A 12,000-nucleotide genomic window follows, 5' to 3' on the forward strand; every position below is an offset into this window, starting at 1 on the left:
TCATAAGGGGCCTTCTTAGGAAGCCATGGAGGGAGGGTGGCTATGGCCATTCAGAAATTGATTTTTTGTCCCAATTCTCTTATAAAATTTGTTTCATCATAGTGATCCCTCTCCTATGTTACAGAATGCAGAACTATCTCAATGGGGCAAGGACAAGAGGTACATGCTCGAAAGCTGATTCAGATGTCCATGCAGCAGGTAGGTACTGAGACCAGCTAGTGCCAGTGCATCACTCTTCCCGTTAGCCCTCTGGCCATCAGGTCTACCTGGGACCACCACAGTGGTGGCTGAAGCATTCTGCCTGGGATGCTCCATCACCAGTTCTCCATTTTTTTTAATGTATGCATAGTCAACCTTTGATTACCAATGAATTTTAAACCTCAAGCTGGTTTGCTCCTGATGTCCCCACAGAAAGCTTGTTTTATTTTCCATAGTATAAACTCTATCTTATTTTCACTAAGTATATATATATATATTTTCGTACAATGAGGCAGACACACTCCCTGGTTTCTAAGAATGCAGCTGTAGCTGGAATTTCGCAATCAATATTAATAGTGCTTAAGAAGTGACAGACCAAGACAGTTACATTCCAATTTTTGGTTAAAGTTGGACTTCTTTTTTTTTTTTATTAATGGGTAGTTTCAGACAAATAAGAAATATTTGAGGATGTTATGTTTAAGTATTGATAATGGTTTTTATTGAAAATTGCAAGCTGGATGGAATGCTGAGAAATGTTTTCCATCACACCTAATAAATACACAGAACATTAATTTTCTAGAGATGCTTGGTAGATAGTAATTTCAGCTGTGATAAGAAATCGCACCACTTATAAAAATAAAGTAAGATCTCCGTTTATTTTTAAGCTTTTGATCTCATAAGGTCTGTAGCAACTTTGGTGCAGCTTTTCCTTGGGAATTAATGACTAGAGAGGGTTAATGGGCTAAGTCTCTGCTTGGTCCATCAAATTTCCAAGTTAGTCATTAATTCCCAAGTGCCCGGAGCCTTTATCACTTAATTATATTCAATAATATAGTGTATCTAATTTATATATATCAAGGCAGTTACATATAATTATTTTTACTCAGATCAAATGATTCACTCCATTGAGAGATTTGGCAGTTTAACTCTGAACCTTAATTTCTTTAGTTTCCACAAATGAGAAACTTTTAAATTTCAATACTGCATTCATACTAACCTTCTTTGGAATATTAGCTTTTGTAAGTTCCATGTTCTGTTTCTAAAGGTGGGATGAGTATTGATAATAATGACATTATGAGGGAATAAAAACCCCAATAACCTAGGAATAGGTGCGGCCACTGTGCCACGTGAGGGGCACCAGGTTTAGGATGAAGCTGACATTGCTGAACAAAATGGGGAACAAGTGAGTAACTGGATCCATGATGGCACCAACTAACTCAACTGTGAGGTCCATCCCTCTCTGTACACCCCGCTTGTCGAGGCCCACATGTCCCCTTCGCTGTTTAAGCCAGTCTGAGTTGTATTTTCTCTCACAAATAGAAGGCATAATACACAAACCATATATTTACTGTGCTCGATTTTTGTGGCTGTATTGATCTAATCTCGTTAATATAAGGGTATCAAAATGTTGATTAAGAACTATGTTCTTTAGAGCAGTGATGGTTCTGTGACATATATTGCTAAAGATAGTTTTATCAAGGATTAAAATAGTGCTTTGTAAGTTTTGTGGTTTGGGGACTATATGGGAAGAGTGATGACAGAGAGTAAGGTTTAGTATTCTGGTGGCCCAAGTCACCAAATGTATCGTCTCCAGCTTTCAGGAGATAATGTGTATCTCTCTTTGTAGCCATGGATGATTTGGTTTGGGGGTGAGTCAGTTCTGATTCACTTTAGGACGTGTTTTTACCAATTCCAAAATACCCATTCCCACCATTAGATGGTGCACGTGCCGTACTTACACAAGACTTCAAGTTTTAATTTCTGTTTTCTTCTGAACCAGAGATGGCAGAGTACAATCATTTTGAACCCACTTGATTCCAGTCTTACTAGTAGCAGAAGTGTTTATATTGCTGTATAATCATTTCATTAAAAACAGGTGCTCAAAACAGAGTATTTACATGCCCTAAGCAAAGGTTTTCTTTTTTTTAATTATACATTTGGTTTTCTTAACATCATGGCAAAACAGTTACAAGAAATTAATATGAAATCATTTTTTGACTACAGGGTGGCTGGGTATTACTGCAAAATTGTCACCTTGGCCTAGAATTTATGGAAGAATTGCTAGAGACATTAATTACCACTGAAGCCAATGATGACTCTTTCCGAGTGTGGATAACTACTGAGCCCCACGATCGATTTCCAATTACATTGCTTCAGGTTTGTTGCTGTGACATAAGTGTCCTTTCCTTGAGAGTTATTTGAATAAAGATGGCATAGAGGCATTATTGAAAGATGAACATATGACAGGGCTTCTGACCCAACAGGGTCTGCAAGATCTTATACTACAACTGTCAAGATCTTGACTATAATCATCAGTATGATATTTCCACGGAAGAGTTCTAAGCCTCAGTCCTAATTTATGGGGTTTCAGCTCTGACTGATGGCATTAGTTTACACAGCGCTGAATTTCCGCTGACATTTTATGTACCGTAAGCACATTGTTGTCTGAGGTATTGTCATTTCCACTTTATCCCTTATATAATTTATAGAAACAAAACTACTGTTTGCTTTTTACAACAGACTTCTCTCAAATTCACTAATGAGCCACCACAAGGCGTACGTGCCGGTTTGAAAAGAACATTTGCCGGAATTAATCAAGACCTTCTGGATATCAGTAATTTACCCATGTGGAAGCCAATGCTTTATACTGTAGCATTTTTACACTCCACTGTGCAGGTAACTTCTGGACGCCGTTTGCACATTTAGGGGGATACTGATGATGCCCTGTTGTTTCTCTGCTGCACTATCTGCTCTCCTCGTCCTGCTTTTTTCCCTCCTTCATGGCACTTTGCCCCACCTGCCATAGTATATATTTGTCTGTGTACAAAAAGACTGTCTTTTTGTAACTGCTGAATCTCCTTCATCATAGCAGCATCTGGGGCATTGCCAGAGCTCAATAAATATTTGTGAGGTGAACAAGGATTATTTAGATAGGAATTTTGTTTTCAAAGTGACTATGGTGGCCAGGAATGGTATGCACACCATCTCATGTAATACTAACAACCACGTTTCTCATGGTAGGATTATCACCGTTTTCAAAGTGAGGAAATTGATTGATGAGATGTCCACATGCATAAATAAGTGAACGAAGATAGTAGACTTTCCAGTAGACACTAAAGCAGGAGCAGCAACTATCTGCTAGAGGCTTTTCATAGATTATTTGACCAGTCTGACCCCAAAGCCTGTGATTTCCCTCAAAATCTCAGGAATTTACCCCTTGGACTGTCCTAAATAACAGTAGAACTTTGTTAAACTGGATGCAGGGACAACAGAGCCCCAGCCCACTATGGATCCGTCCCCTCATCCCTTCAGTGTGTGAAAACGAATTAACGGCACCTCAGGAAAAATAAAATAAAATAAAAATGAGGAAGTTGAGGCTCAGAGAGGTTAAGTCCATAGGTGGTGGATCGAGGGGTCAAGCCTGGCACTCCTGCCTCACGCAGAAGTGTATTTTGAGCCCACCAGCGAAGGCGGTGCTGATACTGGGAGGGACAGTGGTTATCTGTCATTTCCAGGTTGTTGCAATTTGCTTTTACTATACACTTATATATTACTGTAATAATTTTATGGCTCCACAGCCACTCGTCTGTAGGATATTTTCATTTTGTTACTGCTTTGTTCTACATTTGATTTTATATTTTGTTCTGTATTTGAAAGCTGTATAAATTTAATATACTTGATTCACTCCTTGACTTCAGAGAGAGAGATGAACAGTCTCCTTTAACCCTTTCCACGTTTCCTCCGTCGCTGAGGCTGGAGTGAGGAATCACGTGGCTTGTGCCAGGAGCCTTGGTTTAGTTATGCACAGTGGCACACAGAGCTTCACCTCCTCTCTCCCCACCCTGCCCAAAAGTGGAGGGGAATTTTGTGCTCATCCCAGAACATCCTGGGCGTATTTACCCTCAGGTTCCTTGTCCCTGCCGCTGTATCAGGATCCCTGCTGCCCAGCAGAGAGGGCTGCATAGACCAGACAATTGTGTATCTCCTGCGTTTTGGTCCCCTAACCCCGAGAGAGTTAAAATCAGGTTCAACACTTTGTGGGTGGTTATGTTTTACTGAGTCCGTCTGTGGCCTTTGGATTGTAAATTATAGCTTTCGAGTCACTGAAGCCTATTTCATCCACTCTTATCTGGGAATTGTTTGCTTTGCAAGGCCTTATCATCCTCTAATACAAATATTAATTTAACTCTGTTATTTAATTCCCAATTCACAAATAGTATATTTTATGATTCTGTTCCCAGGAGTGATGATTCAACTCTTCCACAGGGCTTATCATGGAGAGATGATTAGGGGTATTTTCCATATGGTCAGTGCGGCAACCTGTGTTTCTGTGGCCATAGTCCAAGTGCTACACAGAAGGACAGCAACAGGGCCATGGGCCAGTCATGGGGCTAAGGTGTGCTTGCACTTGACATGGCATGTATTTGGGTTAAAACAGAAATAGTCTGCATCATGAGGGCCGTGAAGCTAGGAGGCTGAATGTCTCTTAAAATCCAGTCATAGTGAGCTGGAAAGAGCATCTCATTGAGGACCGGGAGGCTGGGACATTAGATTGGCAGTGAAATCAATTAGCTGTGTGAGGATTGTCAAGTTATGTCCCACTTGGGACCTCTGTTTCCCCATCTGTGTGTTTAGAGGCAGAAGGAGGTGAACCTTCAAGTTTTTTCCCATTTCTAAAACCCTGTTATCAAGTTCTATGACTACACAGGGAGCATAGATAATTTAAGCATGGTTTCCTCTGTCCTGTTGTCATCAGTAGCAGAAATATTTACTGTGCTAGTGCCTAAATATTTTCTTTCACTTGTTAGGATAGAGCTGGCTTGAGAGGAAAACACAGCATTCTTGAATGTAGTCCTGAGCCAGCAGCATCCACATGGCCCAGGAGCTTGTAAGAGATGAATCTCAGGCCCCACCCCAGACCTGTTGCATCAGAATCTGCATTGTAATAAGATGTCCCAGTGACTCCTGTGTGTATCCAAGTTTGAAGTGCAGCCACTACTAGGACTATTCTGGGTTTGATTGATTGTGACTTAAATTTCTCTAGTATTGGACATAATAGCCAAACACCTGATTTGTTAACTGATTGATTGATTGATTTCTCCAAATTTAACCTAGCTATCCCTTGCTCTATACAAATGTGAGTATGTGCATTTGTCCTTGCAGAGATGGACAAAAAGAACAGGGAATTGGTTCATGTCACATAATCTGAAGCTTCAGGGCTGGGGAGGAGTTCATGCTGGGGCCCATCACACCTCAGAATACAGAACCTGGTAGTGAAATAGAGGTCAAATGGGAGAGCTGTGGGAACCCCATGTAGTTCCCTTACTGAATTGTGGTTTGGCCTCATGCCGTCAACTCACCCCTGCTCAAGGGCATCATGTGTTATGTGAACCTCACTCATCGTTACAGAGAACAAAATGAACACCCCTCCTCTCCCATAAGAAGGGGAAGTAGGCTTGGCTGGTCAAGGACAATGTCTTGGGTGGTATAGTGAAGGGTGTGGTTTGTTTTGTGGTTGAGGTAGGAGCAGGCTTACCCAATAGAAGGGGGCTCTGGGTACTTCCATGGGAACCTGCAGAGATACACAAGCCAATTCTGCACCTGTTCTTCTTGCCCCAGACTCCCCTGAGCTTCCCTCCCCTCTCCACCAGGAACTTACCATCCACAGAGGGCAGGAAGTTACTGCAGCGATGGTGCTCTTAGTGCAAACAGATGATGTCTCTGCCCTAGCCAACCAGCCCTCCTGCCCTCCCCATTTGAGCACACCACCATCCCCAGCATCCTAGTGGATGCCTTGGCTCCATTTGGCCACTACTCCCTGAGGACATTTCCACATCCTCTTGGAGATTAATCTTCATGGGATCTTTCCTCTGGCCTTAATACCATCTCTCTACAGTTTCCCAGAAACCCCGGTGCAGCACCATTCTAGGTTTCAGAGCAAGGCTACATTCACCCTTCAGAATCTTAATTTTAAATATATCTTCCTCCAAAGTCTTGATCTTTTGAAGCTCAATAATTACATTTGTGGTGTCCTACCAATACTTCCTGCAGAAAGTCAGAATAGCATTTTCTGGTGGTCAATGTACCATCTTTCGATGGTCAATGTACCAACCTTTGTTTGAACAGTGCATTGGACCCAGTGAATGTCTAATGCAATGGTTCTCAGTCATTGCCTGGGCCCTGGGAGGAGGTAGGAAGGTGAAGTGCTCAGTCCTTTTAAAAACATCTTAAGTGATTCTAATACACAACAAGAATTGAGAATAACTGCCATATATCCATTGCACTTAAGACAAGAGGCCTGCATCACTTTTTTTTTTTTTTACTGTTTATGTGACCTTGTCCAGTCCATGGAAACATTGTTTATGTTCTTTTTTTTTTTTTTTGGTGTTTATTTTATTTTTTATTTTTTAAAAATATTTTTTCATTATATTATGTTAGTTACCATACAGTACATCCCTGGTTTTTGATGTAAAGTTCGATGATTCATTAGTTGCACATCACTTTTATGTCCTTTCCATGGTTCGGAATTTTTCTCCTCATCACGTTGGCTTGATGACATTGAGGCCCACTTTTTGGTACTTTTCTAATGGCTTACGCACAAGTCTATGAGGTTTTTTGCTAAAGTCATTGATTAGGAGCTCTCCAGGCTTGCAGTGGCAGTTGCAGACTTGGATATTTTATCCCGGCCCTTAAAAATAATTAGATATTAAATAAAAATGGCCATATCTAACACGACCCAGAGAATTCCACTACCAGCAGTTTTTCTTTCCAAAAAGTGTTTTCTTCTCTTACATCTTGTTTTCTTTCTCAAGTTTGAGCCTTGTCAAACGTTACCTTCAAGTTTAATAGTGCATGTGAAGGTCTTGCTTTGGGAAGGCATGATTACAAAGTTCTTAGTTTAAATGTTTTCAGAATAATTACAATAATATGATACAGGTTTAAGGAAAAGATCTTATACGTTTTGCTTGATGTTTTTTTCCAGGGGTTCTGGCCATTTCCGTTCATTATTTTTACCTTTTAAAATTCCCTTATGTTGTGTAGTATGACTTGCATTTTTCATTTTATGTTAGTTCCAGTAATTAAATAAACAGGATGCGATGCTCCAAAGAGAGCCTTGTTTTGCAGATGCAACTGAAGTGATTCTGTGTTGGGCTGTGGGAGGTGGGCTCATTGGGCTGAGGTAAAATCTAACATAAAATTGGAAATGACTTTGACATCATTAAAATGATGACTCCATTGAGCAACTTGTCTTCAGCATCCAAAGGAGGATTCCAAGTTTTCCATATTTCACTAGTAGTTCTGTGTTTTGTAGATTCTTTGGAATACAAAAGAAGGAACCATATTGGTCAAATTCAGTAAAGAGTAGAGTAGTGTTCCTAAAAATCACCACTCTCCAACTTCATAATGAATACTAACTCCCTTCTGTTGAATCAGGTTTTAGCTCTTTATCCTGACATTCAAATCTGTCTACGTTCCACCCCTGAATCATTATGTGAGCAGGTAGTTCCAGGTACTTACCCAAGGTCAGTCTCTGCTGCAGTAGAACCACTTACCTGCAGCCTCCTGCTAGATGAATCAGGAGCGTGGTGTTCTGTCTTTGCTCATGGCCTTTGCCAAGCCCGGAAGTCTTTTCTCCCTCTTTTTCAAAGACCAGCTTTAGTTTCATTCTTTCCAGAAGCCTCTGATTGAATGTCTTCTTCAGGCTTATCATTTGTTAAAATTTGACAGTTAATTATAGTCACCATCACATTGTCCTTTCCTTGTTTCTAAATCTTATTTTCTCAACTGGATTGAAACTTCTTAAAAATACATTGATTTTAATATTTTTCCATTGTCTCACATAAGACTCATCCCATAGTTTCAAAAACACTAATTGGACTGAAAACATTCAATATTCCAAATATTCCAAATTCTAGCCAAGCCCCCTGCTTTTGAGCTTCCAAATGAGTTCTTAGTTCTTCTCCCAATGGTTTAAGTTTATTCTGATAGTATTCCAAGGTGATCATTCAGGGTTCTTTCTTTATTGTCACTTAGATCAGTGAGTTTAAAAAAAAAAAAAGGAAAGAAAAGTTGCAAGAAAATGAAATGACTTCATTTGTGGAAGAAAATTCACCCTCCGAAGATTTTGTTTTTTGTTTTTTTTTCCTGAGATAAGCTGAACAGTCTATGACTTTAGTGAATCAACCTAAAAATTAAATGCTTTAAGTGAAATCTGATAGTAAATAGCATAAAGTGAAACAAATCTCAGCGTTATAGCAATTTTCAAAGATCATATTTTAAGGAGCAACGGAATTGCAACGGCTCAGTGCATGTGAATGGAAGTGTTTCCATAGAGCCAATTTAAGCAGTTTTAGTAATTGGAAAGGAAGAATTATTTTTCATTCAGTCTCCTGTCTAATTGAACAGTAAATTTAAAAAATTAAGTCAAACACAGGTGAAGCTATTTAAGAGTCAATTCTCTTTTTTAAAAAAAAATGGGAAAACATTTTCATTTCACCAATACATGGTTAGCCTTCTTCCTTTTGAAGGCTTCAAGATGGAAGAGATTCCAGAGACTCAAGGTTTAGCTGAATGCATTTTCAAGTTAGTATCGCAGAGTCTCCCAGCTCACTCTTGTTTCAAAATGACCCGGGGGAGGCCCCCCTCAATGTTTCTGGGATCCACTAAAGAAATTCTCTTGAATTTCAGACTCAGCCTCAGAAATTACCCCCAAGAGGGGGAGGAGAGTGCCTTTCATTCTGATAATAATCAATAATCAACCTGGTGTTTATTATGTAATCATAATCCTTTCCCCAAAAAGGGGCAAAAGGGGAGACAAAACTGGGAGACATGTTTCTTACTGTCAAGGTTCAAAATCTGGTTACAGGACCAAATATTTCAACACGAACCAATTAAAAAAAACCAACACATTACGGTAACATGAATAATGCTGAGACCAGGAAGCAGAAAGAGGTCAAGAGAAGCTGACACCTTTAAGAGCCAGGGTTCTCCCTCATGCACCGGGGATGATACCACAAGTCTGTCCATCTGTCAAGGCACCTCTGCTCCTTCTTGCCTTCTCTATGTTCAAGGTGGAAGATGGTGCTTCACAGCTCCCAAGTTTATAAGTCTCCCTAGTTTAAGCTCTAACTACGATAAATTCTAGATAGCAATTCTGAGCCCTAAGTTCAAATTCCTGGGAGGAGGAATCTGGTTGGCCTTTCTTGGGCTGGCTGTCCACCTTCTATCTAATTAGCTAGGGGATGAGGATGGGAGTCACACCATACAAATGCCGAATATCTGACAACCTAACCTAAAGAAGTACCAGTCTAGAAACAATGTTTGTAGTTCACATTTTTAAGTGTTGTTTGTTTGCTCTCAGTCTTGTTAAAAAGGAGACAACAGACCCAGAATGGAGTTACTTGTGCTAAGCCCACATTGCCAAACTGAAACCAATATATAACCTAACTGCAATTTCAACCTTCTCCAGGAATATAATTTTAACGAGTGAGTCTGAAATTTCCTGGTCAGCACTAGTAAGGTAATCCCCTAATAGGCCCCTTTTCTCCCCCAAAAGAAGGTGACTTTGCCCAAAATAATCCTTTTTTCTTATTTATGACTTCCTTGTGCCATCCCCTCTCTCCTTTAAAAACCTTTCCTTTTCTGTAGCTCTTTGGGGCTCCTTCCTATTTCCTAATGGGATACTGTCTGACTCATCAGTTGTTCAATAAAGCCGTGGAGATCTTTAAGATTTACTTGGGTGAATTTCTGTTTAACAGTCTGATCTCCCAGGGTTGGGACATCTGGACCCAAATTACCCAAATTAATTTTCATGGTTTACTTAATATTTTAAAAGCACATTCTGAAAATCGGTAATTAAACCTTCTTGTTTTCTGAATTTTTTTTTCTCTGACCTGTCCATGAACTTGTCTAAACTAAAATTCATTTAGATTCCTTTAAATGGTGGTATTTATTAGGATCTAAAGCATGGAGCAGCTGTAGTAAGAAGCACTGGAATGACTTGTGAAAACATCGTGTGTGTGTGTGTGTGTGTGTGTGTGTGTGTGTGTGTGTGTTAGGGAAGGCAGAAGACAGAAAGAAAAGTTAGTATATATTTAGAGGTAGAGAAGTAGAATTATACCTTTCTATAGATGTTTTGGGATTCTCTTCTCCCCATGGATTCTCACCTCAACCACTAGGGTCAAAGGGCTAGGAGCTAACCCAAAGAAATAATTGGACCTCCCTTAGAGACTGGTTGTTCGCTGAGGCAGAGAAAGCTGATGGTATAGTGATATTTGAGTTAATCTATGTGGTTTGCTAGGTGCTCAGAGCTTGGAAGTACCAGTTCTAACATGGTCTCCGGAATATCGAGGCAATCGAATCATTTGATCAGAGCCCATTTGGATTGCTTATGGGCCATTTGGCAATTCAAAACAGTTAGCCACTGTTCCATAGGAGAGAACAAATGAGGGCAATGTGAAAGTTTTAAGAAGGATGTATTATGTTTCACAATAGAGATTTGGGGTTTTCAAAGTGTGAAATTGCAAGATTCAACTGGAAAAACAAAAATTTAAACCCTTATATTTAACATTTGAAAATTTTAAGAGTACGACTTAAATTAATTCATTCAATAGACATTTATTGAGCACCTACTGCATTTTTTGGAATTGGCAATGGAAACCCAGACTTCTTTTTTAAAGCCCAAGAACTCCAATTTGGCAAATATTTGAAGATTTGTTCTTTTTTTAAAAAAAAAAAGATTTTTATTTATTTACTTTTGCAAGAGAGAAAGCTTGCACATGTGCACACAAGCAGGGGAGGGATGGGGAGGTAGAAGGAGAAGCAGACTCCCCGACGAGCAGGGAGCCCAATGTGGGGCTCGGAACTCGATCCCAGGACCCTGGGATTATGACCTGAGCAGAAGACAGACACTTAACCAACTGAGCCACCCAGGCGCCTGAGGATTTGTTCTTGTAAATCATCTGGCAATAGAGCCGTGAAGTAGTATTTCTAATGGTTAACATACCCCAAATTGTATACTGTTCTTTTATGAAATCAACTTGTCTCTATATCATGCCTTAATTTTCCTGTACTTTATGTTTTAATAATAATAAGAGAAATCACCTGCATTCAATTTCAAAATCTCACTTATTTTCTTTGGTGTTGTTAAGGAGCGACGCAAATTTGGTCCCTTGGGGTGGAATATTCCCTATGAATTCAATTCTGCTGACTTTGCAGCCAGTGTCCAGTTCATTCAGAATCACCTCGATGAATGCGATATTAAAAAAGTGAGTGAAATTGTTATTTTTCCCCCATGTTTATTGTTGTCCTCAAATCAAGTTTCTACAGACATTTTCAGTCTATAATACACAGTTGAACCTGCTGCGGTTCCCCCTACCTCCCCAAAACGGGACTGCTCATTCTAATCCATTGTAACCAGCCCAGCCATTTCCCCTCACACCCCTACCGCCCATAGGAGTGCATTCGGATCCCAATCTCACACTCGTGTTCCCCCCCTCGTCTCTGTCCTGTGCACGCACAGCAGAGACAGACCATACATGAGGCAACTCAGTGCGTGCAGAAACTCCACAACCTTCCTCATTTTGCACCTAAGTGCCCCAGTGCACTTCAAGAGAAGGTACCCCTTAAATCACATTTCCCGCATCTCACTGATGCCTCTTCAGAAGGGAAAATGCCCACACAAGGGTTCTTTCTCACCTTTAGTCACATCTTAACAGATGTTTAAACTTACGCAAATAGACGGCAATAATTTCTACTAAAGGTCAATGGTCCTTGTCCGGCGTTTCACAGTTCTCAAAGTGC

General features: G+C 40.1%; 1 protein-coding gene across 1 annotated transcript in view; it reads left to right on the forward strand.

The window, feature by feature from the left end:
* DNAH8 (dynein axonemal heavy chain 8) overlaps positions 1–12,000 on the forward strand; it is a 224,806-nt gene that overhangs the window by 153,789 nt on the left and 59,017 nt on the right. The window contains exons 48-51 of the mRNA XM_040645126.1: positions 125–198; positions 2,203–2,355; positions 2,719–2,874; positions 11,349–11,465. Coding sequence (XP_040501060.1) covers positions 125–198; positions 2,203–2,355; positions 2,719–2,874; positions 11,349–11,465 — 500 coding nt within the window. The remainder of the gene's footprint in view (positions 1–124; positions 199–2,202; positions 2,356–2,718; positions 2,875–11,348; positions 11,466–12,000) is intronic.

Source organism: Ursus maritimus, unplaced genomic scaffold, assembly GCF_017311325.1.
Source record: "Ursus maritimus isolate PB19 unplaced genomic scaffold, ASM1731132v1 scaffold_30, whole genome shotgun sequence".
NCBI lineage: Eukaryota > Metazoa > Chordata > Mammalia > Carnivora > Ursidae > Ursus > Ursus maritimus.